This window comes from Lindgomyces ingoldianus (assembly GCF_010093535.1).
Source record: "Lindgomyces ingoldianus strain ATCC 200398 unplaced genomic scaffold BDR25scaffold_36, whole genome shotgun sequence".
NCBI classification, from domain to species: domain Eukaryota; kingdom Fungi; phylum Ascomycota; class Dothideomycetes; order Pleosporales; family Lindgomycetaceae; genus Lindgomyces; species Lindgomyces ingoldianus.
Window position 1 is genome coordinate 317,711 of NW_022985197.1, and position 19,391 is coordinate 337,101.

At 47.4% G+C, this 19,391-nt stretch overlaps 7 protein-coding genes across 7 annotated transcripts; 3 read left to right on the plus strand and 4 right to left on the minus strand.

The window, feature by feature from the left end:
- Positions 1-3,465: 3,465 nt before the first annotated feature.
- Positions 3,466-4,057, plus strand: BDR25DRAFT_80967 (uncharacterized protein). Its single transcript, XM_033699084.1, has 2 exons — positions 3,466-3,730; positions 3,783-4,057. Exons 1-2 carry the CDS (start codon positions 3,505-3,507, stop codon positions 3,995-3,997), a joined length of 441 nt encoding a protein of 146 aa, XP_033542753.1. The 5' UTR covers positions 3,466-3,504; the 3' UTR covers positions 3,998-4,057.
- A 149-nt stretch (positions 4,058-4,206) lies between these two features.
- On the minus strand, positions 4,207-5,541 carry BDR25DRAFT_238506 (uncharacterized protein; the record flags this gene model as incomplete). The annotated part of the gene is made up of 5 exons (XM_033685637.1): positions 4,207-4,424; positions 4,545-4,759; positions 4,839-4,954; positions 5,009-5,046; positions 5,109-5,541. The coding sequence occupies 5 exons, from the start codon at positions 5,539-5,541 to the stop codon at positions 4,207-4,209; spliced, it is 1,020 nt and encodes a 339-aa protein (XP_033542754.1).
- Positions 5,542-6,141: 600 nt separating this feature from the next.
- Positions 6,142-8,094, minus strand: BDR25DRAFT_294492 (base excision DNA repair protein). The gene has a single exon (XM_033688784.1). The coding sequence runs from the start codon at positions 7,860-7,862 to the stop codon at positions 6,330-6,332; it is 1,533 nt and encodes a 510-aa protein (XP_033542755.1). The 5' UTR covers positions 7,863-8,094; the 3' UTR covers positions 6,142-6,329.
- A 149-nt stretch (positions 8,095-8,243) lies between these two features.
- On the plus strand, positions 8,244-9,431 carry BDR25DRAFT_80970 (Phospholipase/carboxylesterase). Its single transcript, XM_033699085.1, has 4 exons — positions 8,244-8,386; positions 8,436-8,526; positions 8,579-9,003; positions 9,050-9,431. Exons 1-4 carry the CDS (start codon positions 8,292-8,294, stop codon positions 9,147-9,149), a joined length of 711 nt encoding a protein of 236 aa, XP_033542756.1. The 5' UTR covers positions 8,244-8,291; the 3' UTR covers positions 9,150-9,431.
- Positions 9,432-11,597: 2,166 nt separating this feature from the next.
- Positions 11,598-14,631, minus strand: BDR25DRAFT_396019 (uncharacterized protein). Its single transcript, XM_033698408.1, has 4 exons — positions 14,107-14,631; positions 13,575-14,057; positions 13,433-13,527; positions 11,598-13,340 (listed from the first exon to the last, which is right to left on the minus strand). The coding sequence occupies exons 1-4, from the start codon at positions 14,551-14,553 to the stop codon at positions 11,642-11,644; spliced, it is 2,724 nt and encodes a 907-aa protein (XP_033542757.1). The 5' UTR covers positions 14,554-14,631; the 3' UTR covers positions 11,598-11,641.
- On the plus strand, positions 14,578-16,645 carry BDR25DRAFT_360078 (uncharacterized protein; the record flags this gene model as incomplete). The annotated part of the gene is made up of 16 exons (XM_033696190.1): positions 14,578-14,591; positions 14,689-14,875; positions 14,916-14,954; positions 14,983-15,122; positions 15,173-15,235; positions 15,349-15,414; positions 15,495-15,525; positions 15,591-15,607; positions 15,633-15,729; positions 15,823-15,866; positions 15,933-16,011; positions 16,048-16,084; positions 16,124-16,157; positions 16,209-16,256; positions 16,336-16,539; positions 16,606-16,645. The coding sequence occupies 16 exons, from the start codon at positions 14,578-14,580 to the stop codon at positions 16,643-16,645; spliced, it is 1,140 nt and encodes a 379-aa protein (XP_033542758.1).
- A 71-nt stretch (positions 16,646-16,716) lies between these two features.
- Positions 16,717-19,375, minus strand: BDR25DRAFT_360079 (uncharacterized protein; the record flags this gene model as incomplete). Its single annotated transcript, XM_033696191.1, has 8 exons — positions 16,717-16,770; positions 16,801-18,629; positions 18,685-18,785; positions 18,844-18,879; positions 18,917-18,952; positions 19,002-19,114; positions 19,145-19,281; positions 19,336-19,375. The coding sequence occupies 8 exons, from the start codon at positions 19,373-19,375 to the stop codon at positions 16,717-16,719; spliced, it is 2,346 nt and encodes a 781-aa protein (XP_033542759.1).
- Between the last annotated feature and the right edge of the window lie 16 nt (positions 19,376-19,391).

Sequence of the window (19,391 nt, forward strand, 5' to 3'; positions counted from 1 at the left end):
GTATAGCATGAACAGTGATGGAAATGCAGAAAACCATCAACCATTTACCAACTTGCTATAAATATATTTGCCAGTGTTTAGAAGGGTGATTCCTTAAGCACTCTGCATAGCCATGATTCTCTTGTGAAATGCTGCCTGGAAGAGAAATAGTTTATACATCGCCAGGTCGGATTTCTCGATTCCTCCACGAAAACATATATAAAGGTCCAAAGCCTGCTAACGCGCTTGCGAGAGAAGAAGCGCAACAGGGGAGACTCCATCCTCGGCGTAGTTCATATTATGAAAGGGCTGTCAGCCATCATATCCATGAGGCTCGACGGGACTATGTCCTGCATTTGTACGCACCCGGTCTTCATATGTCCCACGGGCAAGTAACTAAGACCAAAGCAGATTCAAAACTACAGTACATAGGCGAAAGCTCCCGTAATAAAAATTATAGTCGTCGGCCCTTGGACGAGGTATTCGCGTTTCACCTGGCGCTACGGAGTCTAGTTCGATACTGCAGCCAAATAGTGTCTATCGTAGTGAGGCTCTAAGGCCCATAAAAGACTCTTTTATAAGCATCATAAATAGTAAGATGCTAAGCGGTAGTGCTGTAGGGAAGGAACTCTGTTACGCTATCTATAGAAGGAGGCTCTTTCCAAACTAAGCGCAGAGGCAATAATGCGAGCGTAATTTTCTCAATAAGAGATTTTTTAAAGGTTATAAGTAGTTATAGTTATAAGCGGGAGGGCTCTATAATGGCCGCCCAATCAACGTTGGGCCTGGCGTCCCACAATACTCTATAAATTACATAGCTCCTCGTGTTGCAAGTGGCAAAAGGTCAGTCTTCTACCGAGCACAGCAGAAGAAAACATACAGGCGAATAAAAATGCACGCGCGACACCCCGGACCCTCGGAGCACAATACATCACTTCCTTCATAAATCACCTCCCTTTCAAGAGTACAATAGTATCTAGCTTATACAGAATATAGTAAATGCTAAAGTGTGCACAGAGTCCGAGTTGCCTAAAGTTAAAGTATCTATTAGTTTCCTTAGCACGGCGGAGTTCTCGCTACCTGCACGTTAATTAATAGGTTGGGTTCACCCTTGCTCGCTGGGTCATCTTTGCCACCAAAATATGGATATATTGGTCCCCATGCTGCCGCGGTCGAAGTCTTGCCAACCCAACTAATATTAGCCCATTTTTTAAAGGATAAAAATTCTCTCCACTCCCTAGAGAGATGCTCTTGGCAAAGATGGAAAACTACATCAAAAACTGTGCGGGGAAGAACACCATGTCATCACTAGAATATAACTAGAACCAAAACCCGTTAGCATAGATCTCATGCTTTCCTAGGACTAACAACAAATTTGTCATATAGTTGGAATGTGGTTGGCTCCTCCGGATCCTCTAGTCTTATTCCTAACAAACCTACACCAATGTCCAAGGGACACTCAAGCAAATGCATGGCCATACAATATCTCCTTTTCTTTTTCCCAATGTGAACGTTCAACAATAAAAGTCCGCTAGGGTTTTGATATGCATCACCTCAAACCAATGACTTAGATAAGCCAATGCTTTCGCGCTAGCATGCTGCCCATCGAAGATGGGACAGTGCAGCAACTGTCAGAAAATATTTGCATGTGTCATTAACTCATTGGCAAGAGTCATCAGTTCTATATTGTGAAAAGAATCTCGCGGAGACCTACTTAGTGGATCAAGATCCTTAGAGCATATGTCATGGAAATTATATGTCCCTGGGTTGGGGGATACAAAAGAACACGAGCGGGGCAATGTCTCGACTCGACCCCCCAAGCACGGGAGTAGTTGCTATTTGATGCTACGAAAGGTGCGTAGTGCCGCAGTTTTGCTTTGAGCTGCACGGCGAGAATACCTTGTCAGAAGTTGAGTATTTTCTGTTTAGGAATCCGGAACTCTTAAGAATAGTCGACCCTCGTACACTAGATCTAACTGTCTGTGCGGCTCGGAAATTGGAACGAACATCATCTATGGAGACTTTGAGATTCGCGACACCATTTGCAAGCCCGCATATTCTCCATTTCCAGAAAACCCAGAATCTGGAAAGTATGGATTGCTTCGAAATTGGTGAAAAATACGATCAAGAATATTATATGTTTCTCCCCCAGCGATGAATCACACAAAGTCCAAACGATTTCACAACAGTTGTATGTTCTTTTGGGGTACCCAAATTTGGATACATGATTTCAAGTCTATGTTCTTGGTTTCCAAAGGATTTCAAATCTGAAACTCAAGGGTCACTTCGGGACCGACGACAAATCTCAGGACGTCGAAAGAATTTCGCCATTGGTTCATGCTCTTTTACAGTATCAAATTCCCTTCCAAAGCTCCAACATAGCTGCTTTTAGACTGGAGTGGCAGAGAAACAATCTGTTACGGCTGCGATATTTCTACCGTTGCTACATATCAAACCAAGCGCATATATAAATATGGACTCAAGGACTAGAATCCGCTACACCCCTCAATTATGGGATTGACGCAGCTTTCCACCAGATGAGAGGAAGAGCGAAGAAATGACATCTAGGATGTATATGCGTCTAAACCCATGGAACAGTTTCTAAAAACTGTAGTATTAAAACCTCCTCCTAGGCGTCGTTATAATGGGGAAGCTGTGGCAGTGTGGTGAGCGGAGGGCGAGGGTTATGAAGTGAAGAACAGGGAGTCTGGGAACCTCAGGTCTGAACCGGGTAGCCTGGGCACTCAAGACACATAACCAAAAGAAGTTTAAATTCCGAATATCTCCTCTTCAAACAGATTAGTGCGAGATTGAACATGTGAAAGGATATATAAGACTGGGGGTGGCGGAAAAACATACCGAATCCGAATCCATCCCCCTACATCACGCCTAGCCTTCACAGTCACCCGGTTCCCTTCACATATCACGCAATCTTATAAATTGACCTCACTACTTCTTCACCTCCTTTCTCTTCCCTCCCAAAGTCTTCACAATCCCTAAAAACGAACAAAAATTGTCATGAAGACTACCTATGAAGAAACCAAAAAAAAGTGATGCTTCCGATGTCTATCTTAAACCTTGGATCCTCTTTATTCATGTCCAAAAACCAAAATCAGTTTTCAACATGTTCGATGAGGGGCGATTTACACCACAGAAGAAAGGGCAATCTGGAACTAGGACAAACCCTTGCAGCGAAAAGACACGTGCTTCATGTTCGAATAAGGGGAGATTATGGTGGTGCTAAAATTCATGAGTGACACTGAGGGGTGGCGATCAAAGCCTTGGATGTGTAACCGGGAGAGCGATTCGGCTTGGAATTATCGAGAATATCCTAGATTTGAAAGCGCAAGAGATCACCGATAAGGCAAACGATATCGGAACTTTGTACTAAATTCAATAAGGCACGTGATAGGGCGATATATATTACACTCGCCTCTTCCTCTTCCGTTCCTTCTCTTCCGTTCCTTCCCTAGCCCAATCCCTCTACAATTCCGTATTAACTGACCCGCCCAACTGGACGTCAAGATGGGCAATCAAATCTCCTCGTTCGTTGAAGACGCTTTCAATCGCATTAAAGACAAGGCCATAGCTGTTCTCCGATCCATTCTCCCTCCGGTCGTCCAGTATGCGGTCCAGCATCCAATACAGACCGTGACACATATCGCTTGCGCTACACTCTTCCTCGTCCCCAGTCTGATCGTCGCACCTGTGCTATCGATTCTAGGATTCACTAGTGTGGGTGTTGCAACCGGTATGAATCTTATATAGCCGAGAAGGAGTCGTGGAGCTAATCGTAGCTATAGGAACGATAGCCGCTGGCGTTCAATCAATTATAGGACCGGTGATGGCAGGCGGGATGTTCGCGACTTTGACGAGTGCGGCGATGGGTGGATATGGTGCAGCTACCGTTGCTGGGGTTGTGAGTGGTGCTGCTGTAGTGGCGGAGGGGATCAATGTCGCGGTTGAGGCTGCCAATGAAGCTAATTGGGACAATGGGGACAGTGGGGGTGAAGAGTGAGGCGGACTGAGATGTTTGTACTAGGGTTGGGGAGACGTGTTGAGACTGCAATCTGTGGAAAAGGACGAGTGCAAGGTTGCAAATGGAAACATGGAAAATCTGGGACCCATGGGACGGGCTTGAGTTCTACCATTAAGTTCCTTCCAACTCCATGCTCGCTTCCAGCTACCTCCTCTACCCCCCAGCCCTATCCCACACTAACCATTCCTTCACTTTATCGTAACCCTCATCCCACCTGGCAATTCCGTCAACCACCCATCCAAATCCTCATTCACAATCTGCTTCTGCGAACACTGATTCCCAGTCGTAATACTCTGTGTCTTCAGTTGTGGGCAATTGATATTACAGTTCGCATCCATTGCTTTCTGTAGCGCATCGCCTTTCCAGCCAAACACATAATCTCCATGGTTGCCGTACCCGGTTGGATCTATTGTTCATTAGGGGCTAGTTTACGATGCTTGTCTGATATGTCGGGGTTCGCTAGGGCGAGGTGAAAGCAGGCAAGTAGGTTGAGTAAAGGAGATGGAAGGAGAAGGGGGCCACATACCACCAAAGCTCCATACAAAAGGCTGGGAGCCATCAGCGGGCCAGAGGGCCTTGTCGTTGAATTTCGTAGTGTCCCAAATGACTTCGTAGAAGAGCTGAGGGATCTGAACGGGATGAGTGGATGGACAGGGGCCACCACTTTCAAAGGTTCCGGTAGTAGGGTAGGCGACGTGGCTCATGTGGTCGGGGGAGTCGAGGTTTTGGCCGTCCCAACATCTGTGTACACAGTGTTAGAGGATTGTAAGAGAGGAGGGCGTAGAGAGAATTAGGCGATGAAGAGGAGGGATGGACGTACGTTGGAAACCTTACGTTTGCCATAATACCCGCTGGACAAGGCTTCTTGGGGAAATCCAAGGTTTCGCCAGAGCGCGTGTTGGCATTCTGCAGACATGTATAGGTGAGTTGGCGGAACTAGAGCTACCTATCAGCTGCTATCCAACAACTTATCAACAAGCGAATACAAACCTGTTTAGCCTGCGCTTCTGTCCGATACGTTGGATTCCCTATTCTAAATCAGCTCTCATCCTCCTCATCCCAGAACAACCTTTAGTTCAACTCAACTCACCAACAATCATTCTAAACCCTTTCTTAAACGCCGTCGTACCCTTGGCCCCCTTAGTCTGCGGCGAATAATACACCGTCATCCCCCCCTGACTCTGCTCAAATCCCACATTCCCTTTAATCGGGATGCGCTTGAACGTTCCGTTCTTGGCTTTGAAGAACATTACAGCGGTCCAGTAGTTGGAGAAGTCTTCGGCAAAAGTGCAGGTGGTGCAGGAGGCTTTATCAGAGGGAGAAATAGACGGGTCCATGGAGATATTGAACGCATTGCCGCCGATGATTTGGTGGAGGTGGGGGGAGCCGCTTACGCCCGGGTTGACGAGCGGGTCGAGGCGCTCGACGACGAGTTGGGAACAGGAGAAGCGGAGGAGGGAGGTTGCTGGGAGAGCGAAGAGGGTGGTGATGGTAATGAGGAAGGTGGGTATGGTGGGAAGCATCTTGGCGGTGTTGCACTGGGGTCTGGCAATGAGGTCGCGGTGGGTTGGGAAACGTCTTCGTTATATAGCCAATATAAAGCCCAACTTTATAGAAGTCCAGCATTTAAGTCTCAGCGAACCTACCAAGTGTTTGTGCGATTGTTGTCTCGTGGGGCGGATGCAACCTCGACCATCAATATGTCTACCCCAGCATCTCCCTCTCTGGTAATCGCCACGATGCCATAGCATAATAAATGCCGAGAACATTCCATCGCGGCTAGAAACTCCCCCAATCATGGAAGACGTGCTTGTGATACCTTCAATAACTATCCTTACCGTAGACGTCGAATGAAGCTTTGGGTAATCTCTTTTGTGGGGTATGCGGCAGGGATCTTTATTTCCCGGTAGTAGTTGCAACTCCCACACCCGGCCTCTCCACACTTGAATCCGGAATACGAATCCGACAGTTGTTTGATTTCTATGTTATGGTTAACTTTGAGTATATAATTGAATGTAGTGTACTTCTGGGAGAGTGGTGGATAGAGAGGAAAGACCGCTGGGGCACCCGTACTTCACAATAATATGAAATGGAGGCAAAAAAGGAAGACGGGAGTGGAAAGAGGAATGTTATACTCGGAACTCAATATCGGACCTATAATGTACTGAAAAAATCCATACCAAATTAGCAGCCTGATATGCCATGTTCTACAGTCTCGTTGCAGCAAATGCGAATCTTCTAGATGTGGTCTTCGAATCACCCGCATACTACAATAAAATATCTCTGCAAGCTGAGCTCAATTGGCAGCATATTAGCTAACTTCATCATCGCTCCCAAGATCACTCAGTTCACTACTCTCTAGCTCACTCTCTGTCTCTTCCTTCGACTTCTTCTTCCCCTTCGGTTTGCGTCCAAGAGTTGCTTTCGAAGGACTGGCACCCACACCCTCCTTCCTCCCTCCAGATCTCTGCACAAGGTGATCGATCACGCAGCCCTCGCCCCATCGTACACTTCCTTCACCGGTGATCGCCCTGCACCTTGGGCACGTTTTTCCGTGTTTGATGAAGAGCTGATGAAGTGGATACTTGAGACTATCCGGGATCCTGAACTCACAGTGGGCATAAGTCGAGTTGCGGTTTGGTCCCATGAAGATGCCCTTGGCACCTGGTGCTAATCCTGCAGGATCACCTGGTGGTGGGACCCACCCCAGCCATTTGCATAAGCGGAAGACGTGAGTGTCAACTGCGAAGCTTGGACGCTGAAGGCAGAACAGCAGCACACATGACGCCGTTTTTGGGCCAATTCCAGGGTATTTGGTCAACTCATTGAAAGCATCCTCATTGGAAAGGAGATGGAGGTGATCAAGGGAGAGCACATTCTCCTGCGCTCGTGCAACTTCAGCATTTTTATCTTCAAGAGCTTCATTTGGTGAACCTGGTGCTTCGCAGTATGAGGTCAAAGCAGCACCACGGGCTTGATTTTCCTCCCAAACCATCTGCAGAATTTTCTTGATATCCTTACTCTTGACATCTGCCAGACCTCCGCTCTTGATCGCCTCGAAAATTTCTTTGGTGTCGGCGAGACGCACTTTGTTCCAATCAACACTGCCTTTACCAACGCCTGTTTGAAGAATACCAAACTTCGCCACTAGCCCTGCAAATGCACGACTGGAGTTTGTTCCCGATGTCGCGGCTGACAAGCGAGTTCGAATAAGAGCATCCAAGACAGAAGGTACTTCACCGCAACCTGATACTGTCAAAGAAGGCATCGGTATTTCCTTTGGTGGTTTAACCTCCCCATGGATGCTAGAGAGGAGGCGAGTCACCTCTTCACATTCTTCAGTCGTAGGATGAGGCCAATTTGGATACGGCGTTCGACCGGGGGTCAGGCCGTAGCCGTTGTTTTTCGACTTTTTTGGAGAAGCCTCGGGAATGGCAGAGGCCTTAACTCCTAATCTACTAACATCATCCTCCCTTGGCAGAGTACTAGGGCCAGATTTGCGGGACATCCTAGGTTTCTTTGTAGGGGAACCGGTTTCCCTGTCCGTTGTGCTAGGCAGAAGGTTCTGGATGCTGCTGAGATTGTGAGGAAGCCCATTCACGTCTTCATCCTTGAGGGTTGCCGCTCGAGGTCGTTTTCGAGTGCCCTTGGGGGTTGGAAATGCTTTAGTCAGAGGTCTATCTACGGCTTCAGGATCTGTTTTGATGTTCTGTCGTTTCCTACTCTTGGATGAACCTGGGCTTGCGGAAGGGTCTGAGAGCTGCACTGGCTCTTTCCTCGCTGGAGTCGATTGAATGGCTGTGGCGAGCTTGGCAGCCGAGCTCCTGGTCACCCTCGTCGACATAGTGGGATCATGCAAGAATCGACGAGGAGCACGGAGGGAAAGGATGAATTAATTCCCCCAGATTCGGAAGGTTAATAGCGTTCGGGTGGTGGACAAACGATGTTGGAAGGGACAGCTGAGGAAGGCGTGAAATTCTTGACGTAAGCTGAGAGCAAACACAAGTAAAAGCGGTGTGAGTGAATATTCGAGGTAGAGAGGAAAGCAAACGCGAAACGAAAGTGAGGTGAATGGGCCTAGTGTGAATGCATGACGTTTTGAGAGGAGCTTGGACCTCTGCCTCCTGAGGTCTGATCTGATGCAGGAACGGCTAGCGCGAAATCGGCACCGAAGTTCAAGCGGCCGGGCCTCAACACCACGCCTCGATTACTGCCCCGCGTGAATCAACATAAACGCTCTTCTCTCCTGGAATCCCCCCAGTCTTGCCTCAATATGGTTCTAACTACACCCTTAGTCGTACCCGCTATCAAGCGACACACGGCCACAGTTATTGTTGCTCACGGGCTGGGAGATAGCGGGGCAGGATGGTACGACAACCTTTATACCAGCTCACTACCAGGCAGCTAAATGTCGTAGGATCTTCCTCGCAGAGAACTGGCGACGCCGAAGTAAATTTGGAGAGGTCAAGTTCGTGTTTCCAAGCGCGCCGATGATTCCCATCACATGTGTTCGTCAAGCTTCCGACCCGATGGTCGATATGTAACTTATCTCCGGTATAGAACGGGAGAATGCGAATGCCTGGATGGTACGACATCATATCCCTCACCGATATTGCTGGGCGCGAAGAAGATGAGGCCGGCATAACCCAAAGCCGCGATTACTTTCACAGTCTTATCGACGCCGAAATCGCCAACGGCATCCCCGCGGACCGCGTCGTCATTGGAGGCTTCTCACAAGGCGGCGCCATATCCCTGCTATCTGGCGTCACATACAAGAGCCAGCTCGGCGGAATATTTGGCCTGAGCTGCTACCTGCTTCTTCAGAAGAAGCTCAAGGATATGACCCCCGCAGAGACCCCAAACGAGAATACTCCCATTTTCATGGGACATGGTGACTCGGACCAGGTGGTAGCATATAAGTACGGGAAGGCGAGTGCTGACGCGCTCACTGAACTGGGCTATAAGGTGGACTTCCGGACATACGAGTATGCACACACTTGTCAGAATCGGTATTATGCTGACACATTCCAGAAACCTTATCCATTCGGCGGACCCTGAAGAGATCGACCACCTGGAGGCTTATTTGAATCAGCAAATTCCCCCGCTTGGCGAAAACAATACATCCCTCTGACTATCTTTGCCCTCCTCCCTTCCGACGAGGCCTCCATCCCCTGAGCTTGTTACAGCTTCAGTATTGGCTGTCTCATTGGCTATTCTTTGCATTTCAGCGTTCAAGAAACGAATGACCTGTCACGACAGCTAGATGAGTTGAAGGCAAACAGAGTGAATGTCTCAGAAGCAAGCCTCTGAGAATTTTCTTCTCTAATTACATCTCACTCAAAAGTAGCATGAATCCTTGGCATTGGTTCCTCGATGGCTTCTGATTACTTCAATATATCTCTAATGTTCTCCAGATCCTTTTGCACATTATGGTCTTGCCGCCTTCTCTCGAGGTAGTAGGTTTCTGAAGAGCGCTGGTTCCTAGGGTAAGATGGAAGTATTCATTTACCTTTCCAAGGCTTCTATTCAGCTAAGTCGTATGATTTGCTTGCTTTTAAAAGGTCAGCTTGAGGGAGGCTAATGGAAAGCCCTTTGGTCAAGCCGCTTGTGAAAAGAAAATCGACATATCTCCGAACCTCTGCTCTACAAATCGGAGTCAATAGATGGTCATGCTAAGCAATGATCCTGTATTTGTTCAGGACGGAGTCCCGATAAAAATTAAAGGAGGCCCAAACGCACTAGGGGACAAAGAGTAGGTACGTAATGTATGTGTTTTTGAATGCTGGATTATCCTCTAGGTTTGGTCGTAAGGGGATCAATGGCACTTTCCAGCCAGGTTCGATATATCCTCAGATTCTAGTTTCAACCTTGTCATCCAAGACGTTTTCCTGGCATTACTATGTGGAAGGAAAGCCTACATGGATATACTATTGATGTTCTGGCTGCCCAGCCAATCATTTGATAGGCCTATCATACGCGGCCCGCAAATCTCAATGCTCAGCATCACTTTTCTGTTTTTTCAATTACCATCAAACCACATTCCATCGCAATACCAAACTCAAAGTATTGCTTCACTCTTTATTGAATCGGGACATTTCTCTCTCTTCTTTTTTGTTGTTTTACTTCTCCTTGCATCTCTTATTCTCCTCCTACCACGTCTTCTCTTCTCTTCCTTTACTTTATTCTCTTCCCTACTTATCCCCCCTCCTTATACTCTTTAGAGTCGGGAAATAGTACGAGGTTTAATAACCTAAGACATACCAAGCTAATAGCCAGGCTCGTAGCTTTTCAAAGACACTTGTCCACAATCGGAATCCCATACCTCATTAGCACATTGAAATCAAGTCTTTCCAAAAATATGGGGTGGGTACATCCACGAAGTAGTACTGTGAAGTGTTCTATAGTCATTCCGAAACCGGCTGGTTTCTTGATTGTTTTGAGTTGTGCTACAACACTGAAAGGATGGGTTTATTTTTTTTCATATTGTCTTTGGTTCTTCGGATTGCAGCAGCCTCGCCTACGGCCCTGAATTTTTACCTAATTATACATGTTCGTAAAAGAGCCGCCGCGCGCTGTGGCTGTGCTTCTGAAGGATTCGTTTCATGATGCTGTGCAAACGAGGTGAGTACTTACCCAATTTGGCGTTAGAGGATTTACGAACAAGGCTCTCAGCCTCCATCATCATCACACCTCTTAAACCATTAAAATCCCATGAACCCCTAATTCAACGTCGTGCGACTCTTTCGACACGGCACACACGTTTAACTTAATGTTACGATTCCTCGGTCTAGCCACTTGACATCTGGGCCGTCCTTCCCTTCGTTGGAATATGCAAACTCCATCCGTCCTCAGTCCCTAAACAAAACAAACGCCCAGTTATCTTTACTTGTAGACCCTACAACATACGATTCAATACTTTCACTCTCGTCTTTGTGAAATTTTTCATCCAAGAAAACTTCTCTCTCTTCCAAACCAACCCGGAATTCTCTCTTTACGGATCAACATGCCGTCCTTCCTCGAGGATTCCGAAGACGTATTCACCAGTCCAAGTGCATCGCGCAACACCGGTTGCCTCCAGTTTCTGAATCAAGTCAATGCACGATCGAGTATGTGGTTCTTCGATTTCTGGACAGGGATTTGGAGCGGTGTAACGATGAGTTGTTTCGGGTTGGTAGATTGCTGTTCATCATGTTGTAATGGGTGCGGGGATTGTTGTAATTGAGGCGCTAATGACGATATCAAGATGGAAGTTCATGTAAAGAAAGTGGAGTGTTTTATAGTTCTATCAGGATACGAAATCGGCTTCCGCTTTCAAAAAGAGCAGCATCACGATATACAACTCAGGATTGCCTTTAAATTTACGATTCAGATGGTTTGCTTTGCTGCGCAAGCTCCATTCAAGTTCATTTATGACTTACCTGTCTGCGAAGTTCGTGATCTATCACAAACACAGCTTAGTGCACACTTTCACAAAGTCATTGCCAACGATTCTTACGAGCCAACATGCCTCGCATCGCTTGGAGATTACTAAAGCCCAACCACAGAGCATACACCTCACACTTTTTAGTTAAGTCCCTGTGATCCTATTGAGGAAGGAAGCCCTTGTGTAACACTAGGCTAATATCAAAAGACTGCAAACAGTGCAAGGGTAATCATATAGAAACAAGCCAAAACAACGATCTCCCAAACTTTCAGTTGCAGTAGCGACGCCGCAGAGACAATCAACCCAGCCCCTAATGCCCTCCTGCTGCCCGGTGTTTTAGGAGTCCGACTTGGCCTAGCTGCTTTGACACCATTGGATACCTCATTGTCCGACGACCCCCCTATGCTAGCAATGGAGTCAACATTTAGAAGTTTCTCAAGTTTCTGAATCGTATCCTTGAGGATTTTGGCGATGTGCTCGTCTTCACGTTGCTCTACCTGCCGTTGTTGAATTTGGCATGGCCAGGTGTAGAGCCTGCTCGCTGTTCGCGGATAGTTTTGATGCTTTTGTACACCCTCAATCTCTAAAAGCGACTGGTTCAACGCATAGATAAATTCCGAATATCGTTCAGTGTTAAAGAGGTTGTTGCTATAGCTAGTTTCTGTGGTCGACGATTTCGGACCCGAAGAGGTCCATGAATCCAGTAGAACTTGCAAACACTCCGGCAGGCCCAGCTCGACAGCTAGAGATACCCAGGTGAATGTGTTAAGTGGTGGATGACATTTCAGCGCAACAGAGGTTCCCTCGAATGTAGGTGCAACTTGGTCGAACGGGCAAAAAGCGTTATGCGTAGAAGTCCAGTCCCTGGTCGAGCAGAATTTGGCTTTCTGTGTAGCTGCCTGGTCAAGAAAATGCTGTACTGTGCTTGGAAGGTTCAAGACAAGCGCGAAAAGAATATAAATGGTTTGCACGCTTTGGGAACAATCCATAATACGGTCGGAATTGTGGTTGAAAAGCCGTTGGATAAGTTGGCCCGTTACCGGTTGAGAATATCTACGTAAGTTGCTGGTACGAAGTAAAAGGGCGAGGAGTAAATCATGATCAATCCCCACCTCGCCATTGACGAGATGATTGGTATCATCTGATAGCGCATACTCGACCATCTTCAATGCCATGGTTCTGATCTGCTCTTGGGAATTTCCAGTCTCTTGAGGAGAAGAGTCGGGGAACCTTGACATGTAGGCGAGACCTCTGATCGGGCATGCCCCAAGACTGAGTAGATACTCAAATGTCTCTTTGTTGTTCCACTTGACGGCCTTGCTGAGATAGCTGAGACGCAGCCAAGGAAACATCTCATTCGCAGCAGATTCTTCTAGATCGACGAATCCAGCAGAGAGAAATGGGTGAAGCATTTCCTTTGTACCCCATTTTATAATGATTTTGAGAAGCTCAATACGAGCTTTATTAGGAGCTTGCGCAACCTCAGACACGATTGTCGCCAAGTCGAATGCGTCTAAACAGAAACGGTTGTTTCTCTGTGCTGCGAACACACACTTGTAGGACTGCAAATAACTTTCCAGGGAATTCCGGAAGCTATTGGAGACGCTGGCTAGAATTCCTATGAGCCATCGATCTATAATAGATAAGTCTTCTGTCATCCACGGCTCAGACTGTCGGAAAATAAACTCTTCCAGGCAACCAAATCCAGCACCGTGTCGAGAAATGAGAGATAGGATTGTGCTCGCTGGCTCTGTTCCGGCTCTTTCCGAGAGCGGTTCGGAATGTGACGACCAGAAAAGGCTGCCATCGTGTGAGCAGAATGTATTCAAGGCGGAGTTTAACCGTTTCTTGGAGCCTTTGGCGAGATTAATTAGGATCTGAGTGTGTGACGGCGCGAGACTAGGATCATTGTTTAGCGTGGAACGAGCTTATGGGCATATTTGAATATCGGGCAAAGTCGCCAAAATTTGTATTTGTGAAAAATCACGTACGTTAAGCCACTAGTAGAATAACCTGCATTTAGAAGATATTCGTAAGTCTCTAGAACCCTTTCTTGATCGCATGAGGAAGATCGAGGAGCCATTGCCTACAGAGCGTTAGTCTACAGCTATTGTGGCGATATAAAAGCAATACCTCCAACAACAGTACCGGCCGACGTCGCATGAGCACATAGTCGTCAGCTCTTGCTATCCCGGAACGGAACAACTCGCGAAGCTGCGCTGCATCGCAGGATTTGATAGCCTTTATAAGGCGAGGATCTGAGTTGTACCGAATTGGAGTGAGGAATACTCCGAGTGCCGGAAATCTACTCTTTTCATCGTTGAAACGGAACTCCCATTGCAGTATTAATGAAGACAGCCATCGAGGTGGAATGAATGTGAGCCGGTAATTTAGAGAGGCTTGCAATCCAGGTTTGCGGTCTTCGTGGTTGTAGAATACTGTGCTCGAGGAAGCCGTCACGCCAAATGGGAGTTGAAGCTTCCAACCTGTCGAATTTCCCCTGTATTTCGGCGCTTTATGAGCAATACGAGGTCGTTGTGGGGCCTTCTGATTGGGATTTAAAGATACTGTGAGATTTCGTTTCGAAAGCTGCTCCAGCTTGACTCTATAAAAACTCTATTACATTAGCCTCGCATCATCGTCCGAGAGATGGTATGTGTCATACTTTGTTACTTAATGCTAAAAACAATGTTAAAGTTCCTGAATATGAGGATATCAGTTGCTGATACTGGGCCACCTTCGACTCCGTGAATACGTGTCGGAGCCTAAGTCCAAACCGTTTCCTCCTGGTGGCAGGCCCTGTCAGGATTGATCCTAGCTGCTGGACTTTTATGTTGAATTCCTGTAGGTCTTCTAGCATATTTTGCGCGGACGTAGTCATGAGAGTTCGAATGGCTGAACTCCGGGCGCCACAATCAGCGTCAACCTGTGACTGGACTTCTTTTACTAGGGCTTCGAATTCGCTTAGCTGCCAACATAGCCGGCTGATGTCTCGTGGGGCTTCTCTGAAGTGGCCTTGAGCTTTGTAGAGTATTTTGGTGCTCTCGAGAACGAGGCCGGCGAGTGTTGTGAGACTAGCGCTAAGCCCAATAATGGCCGATGCTGGGTCCATCTAGAATGAGTGGAGAGGATGCAAATGCTTCCCTCTAAGTGAAAGAGTGTGGATTTTCAGAAGCGTAACGCAAAATTGGAGTCAAACATGTATCTGCAACTCAGCAGTAGCGCAATCCACCTGGATTCACCCCAGGCAGCAACAACTGACCCGCGGCGCTGGATCCGGATGCGGCGATGCTTACCCGGCACAACTCGGATGCCGCGACATCATTGGTTCCAATGGCTCAACCGACAACAGAAACCACGTTTTGGCATACATGGAGCCTTACAGCAGAACTCATGATACACGCGCACTAATACCTAACTCCCTAAACTACTTTGTTAGGTTGGCTGAGAGGCGTCTATATTTGTAAGACCGAGGGATCTACGACGGGCTATCCAATTAACTCGGGACCTGGAGTCCCACACCATTATATATATCGCATAGCCACACACATCACTTCTCTCATTACTCATGCCCCTCAAAAGCTACAATATCTTGCGAGTTTTGCTTCGGGAAGTTGTGTTTTCTAGTGGAGAGCTACGAGTACATGTTGTAGCACACTCGGAACTCGAGCGCAACAACAAGTTTCCTAAATAGTGAGAGTAATCAGGATAAGGTTAATGTTGACGGGAAGGTTTATTACGGATGCACGTCCATGTAACGGGCAACAGGGAACGGGCGGTGATACTGCGCCCATGTCAGGTAAAGTGTTGTTAACAAGTTACAAACACCTTATAAGGTGTTAATAGTTCGATAAGTTGCTACACCTTACTCATCCTGTTAGTAAATTTTCGCCTTAAAATGGAGCAGCGCAGAGTTGGATCCACTCTCTTGGCTTGTTGTGGATATTTTATGCTCTGTCGGCAATGGGTTGGGGTCTTGCAGGTAGGAGACAAAGTTTCGGACGCACCAGACCCCTAACGTACCTGTAGCCTTCCATGGGAATGAGTTATGAGAGAAGCGATGTCTTGTAGACTGAAGTCCGAGGTGATGTGTGATGTATATAGTAGTATGGGGCACCGGTCCTAAGTTAATTAGACAGCCCATCATAGAGCCCCCGGGCTTACAGGTTTGGTAAACTAAAGATTCATAAGCATGGTTCGGAGTAGTGGGACCGTAAGAGCAGAGAGGCTGAACAAGTTGCTAGCGGAGCGTAAAGTGCGCTTCTTTGAAGCGGCGCTCCGAGAACCAGTATACGCAAGCGAGCGACTAGCGTTACTGTAAGCTCTAAGGGAAATGCAAGAGAGGGAAAAGAGGCAGAGTTCGAACGTGATGGACTCCTAGTGGGCGAGATTGAGGCCTTGGAGTGTGATAAAGGCAGGAAATGCGTGAGAGAGAGCGCGGGAGAGGTAGGGGGAGGAGATCCAGGTTTCGGATCAGTTGGTGTGAATCAGGAGTCACCGACCTTACATCAACGACCTGGCTTCAAGCAGTTACCGAAAGACTTCCCTTTGGAGATTTCTTAAGCTAGGAGTCTGACTTGAGAAGGGAGTGGGGGGTACAGTACAGGGGTCAACGGCGTACGCTGTTGACGTGAATACAAATAGTCCCCTAAGGCAGCACTGTGGGAACTGCATCTCATGAGAAGGAAAACAAAGCATTCATCTTCGTTACCCAAAGTGGAAGGAAATAATATGCTACATTTACCACATGATCCTACTGTGAAACAGTCTGGTGCGCAAAATCTCCCCTGAGATCACTACAACTAAGGGGGATATGTATTAAATCCTAAACATTAGATCCTAATCCCACTACCTCTTTGTTTGTTCATTTTCATCACCCTTCTTTCGCTCATAGTTTTCTCATCACTTCTAATGTCCTTCGACCCTCTATTGAAATAGCATCCGTCCGCATAATATTTATCTTTCGATTGAAACTCTACGTCCTCCCTCCTGGCCTCTTTCTTTCAATATACACGGCCACACTTGAAAACACCATCATAGCCACATACAAAAAGCGTAATTACGTCTTACTCTCCCATCCCCGCCTAGCACAAATCCTGTCAATCAAAGAGCTGGACGGAACTTAGCCCATTTAAATAAGCCACGAACCAATTAAGAACCGCAGCGACGACCTGAAGACAGGGGACGGACCTGAAGTGATCTAAAACGGGGTAGAATTTATCAGTGGCGATTTAGATAGATTAGATGATTAGGTAGATGCATTCGGGGATGAAGATCATGCTCCAGTGCAGTCAGAGATCATCTCTAAAAATTGCTCTCCGTTCTCAACCTGACGTTTTGTGACGAAAGGTTATCCTACTTCCTCTATCCCCCAAGTCCCATTTGCGAACAACGTACCCACCTTTGTATAATCCAACGCCCTTCCTTCTTTAATATACCCAAGCCTAAAGTATTCTGGTAGATCTAGGCCATTGCTTCTGGTCCACACGAAGCTGTGAACCCCCTCATCTGTAAAGAAAGCCCGATCACGCTCAACGTCATTTACTAGCACACTAATACCATGCACGCCGACAGGTGGTATCTCCCATGAAAATGAGGCAGTGAAACTTTCTCCATCTTGAAAAATCAGAGGCTGCATAAGGGAAGGGAGTACTGAATCAAAAGAACCATCTCCCCTAAGAACGTCGGCTGTTTGAAGAATAGAGTCAAAATCCCATCTGGCGATGCCGTTGACAAATAGGCCAAGCAGTATGCCTTGGTATAGAAGAGATGGCCGAGTCTGCACGCTAGTCCCCGGCAGCAAAAGTAGAGCAAGGATGTAGTGATGAATCCGGAGCAAGACCCCTGGAATCACAAGGCAGATAAGGATAACAAGTATGAAGAGTCCGTATAACGCCAGGTAGCGGAGTAAGCGTCGTTCGAGCCAGAAGTAGTATATTTGTTGTGCAATGATACAGACTAGGATGATTAGGATGACAGCAAGTGCTACCTTAGCGCCTGGCTGTTGTTCTAGGTCGTGAGCCGTGAGACGGGAGATTGGGATCCAGTCGAACGTGTAGTTGGATAGAGCGCCGAACCAGAAGCCGCCAAGCCAGAAAACTGTCTTTTCAAATTGTGCTTCGAGTCCAGATAAAGTGCGCTTGACGACTGTCCAGTACAGAACGACGGCGCAGAAGAAGGCAGGAAGGAACCGTTTGGCAAACATGGAGATATGATCAGGTAGAACAGAGATGTTGAGATACGAAGCTGAAGGGGGGTCCGATGCGAAGCTTACGTGGGCGAAAATGAGAGTGAAGGTGGGGAAGAATTGTAGAGGCGATGTCGAGAATATTGAAAAAAGAGTTGTGAATAATAACGACACGACCAGTAGTGCTTGACGAGGGTCGCCTCTACACTGAATGGTTGGGTCTTTCAATACGGAGAAAGACAATGGAAAATACGAATCAAAGGGTATCGATTCAATTCCGTGCCTCTTCGCACTGGGGAATTCGTCATGATTACCAAGGCGCGACACCCTCCCACAACCACCTTTCGTATCACTAATGATACCAGAGTGAATAGCAGAACCACAGATGAAGCTGTCACCACGGTATATCTCATCACCAACCACCAACGGCCGGTAATTGACATGCAGTGGTCCAACGGCGCGTGGGTTGAGCAACTGGACACCGGCGCACTTGGCTGGACAGCGAAATGCAAACGAATCATTTGAGAATGGGCGACAGTCTATACCGTCTACGCCGCACTGGTTCTTGGGTTTCCACAACGTATCGACGCAGTCGAGGTTCACTATGTTTCGTCCTGCGCCGTCCTTTATTGGAAGCTGCGATCGTAAGAACAGCAGGAACACAATGGCCCACAACAACAGACACGCAGCGAGAACTATGCTTTGATGGTGTTTCCCGGGAAGAATGCGGTCAAGAAATCGTATCGGCGCTCGTTGGATCGAAGGGAGAAAGGGGTGTATGGTTTGAGGTCGGGGCGGCTGAGCTCCTTGAAGCCAATGCCAGATGCTCCTGTGCCGTGCCGTATACGGCAAAGACGTGGCGAGATTGTCCTCAAACTCAAGCTCTTCCGTTGGGAGCAATTGTGCTTCCTCGTCGTCTGCCTGAGCCCCAGCTACTGTGTTATCGTGGTAGGTGTCGCGTTCGACATGCTCGTTCGGGAGCATTGATGCAAGGCGTGTCCCTTGGCCTGTGAGCAAAGCAGCTATGGAGGGAATAACTACTTAAACTTGCAGGACGGTGCAAACAATGGTGTACATGGTCAGGCAGGCAGGCAACGACGGAGCAATTAAAATGTGATCGGACGCCGTTGCTGATTTTCTCGGACTTTACACAATTCCTGACCAATCACGTGTCGGGTTATATTTCGCCAAGATGCTATCACTCCTACCCCCAACAACAAGCAAAGATCAAATGTAATTGGCACACGCAGCCTTTCGCCTCCCCACACTAATTATGCGGAGCAGTTACTCCCTGGCTGTCAGCAGCCTCGAGACAATGCGATCCCTTCAGTCAATTGACATTGCAAAACTATCAGCCGTTACTGCCCATGGACTTCATAAAAGCTTCATGTTGGGGAAAATCTTCTGCATTTACGAATCTATGGCGTATTAAAACCTTTTGTATAGGTACAGTCCCACCATGAGAATGAGGAAAGTTCTCGGCCTCCTTGGGGTGTTATCGACCCCATATGTGAACGTCATCCTGCAGTGAGAGCAATTCGAAATGGAACCATGAAAAAGTCACAGAGGATAAGATGTCGCTCTCTTTTGTTTTCTCCGGGCCCTCGGAAGCCGCCCGGTTTCCACTCGTCCCTTCTGGACCACCGCTGCTAGCTATAGCATCTCTTCAATCACCGGCCTTATTACTAGCTCTCTACTACTTTCTACGGTCAGTCGGTCTACAAATACTCGAACGGATTCCAATCATCGGATTGTCTGCCAGA

Excerpts from the sequence above, each read along its gene's own strand:
- BDR25DRAFT_80967 (XM_033699084.1), top strand. The coding sequence starts at position 3,505 with ATGGGCAATCAAATCTCCTCGTTCGTTGAAGACGCTTTCAATCGCATT. Across the intron at positions 3,731-3,782 it reads TAGTGTGGGTGTTGCAACCG|GAACGATAGCCGCTGGCGTT; the intron begins GTATGAATCTTA and ends TCGTAGCTATAG.
- BDR25DRAFT_396019 (XM_033698408.1), bottom strand. The coding sequence starts at position 14,553 with ATGGACCCAGCATCGGCCATTATTGGGCTTAGCGCTAGTCTCACAACA. Across the intron at positions 13,528-13,574 it reads GGCCGGTACTGTTGTTGGAG|GCAATGGCTCCTCGATCTTC; the intron begins GTATTGCTTTTA and ends AACGCTCTGTAG. Across the intron at positions 13,341-13,432 it reads TATTCTACTAGTGGCTTAAC|TCTCGCGCCGTCACACACTC; the intron begins GTACGTGATTTT and ends CAATGATCCTAG.
- BDR25DRAFT_294492 (XM_033688784.1), bottom strand. The coding sequence starts at position 7,862 with ATGTCGACGAGGGTGACCAGGAGCTCGGCTGCCAAGCTCGCCACAGCC.
- BDR25DRAFT_80970 (XM_033699085.1), top strand. The coding sequence starts at position 8,292 with ATGGTTCTAACTACACCCTTAGTCGTACCCGCTATCAAGCGACACACG. Across the intron at positions 8,527-8,578 it reads CGATGATTCCCATCACATGT|AACGGGAGAATGCGAATGCC; the intron begins GTTCGTCAAGCT and ends TCTCCGGTATAG. Across the intron at positions 9,004-9,049 it reads GTGGACTTCCGGACATACGA|AAACCTTATCCATTCGGCGG; the intron begins GTATGCACACAC and ends GACACATTCCAG.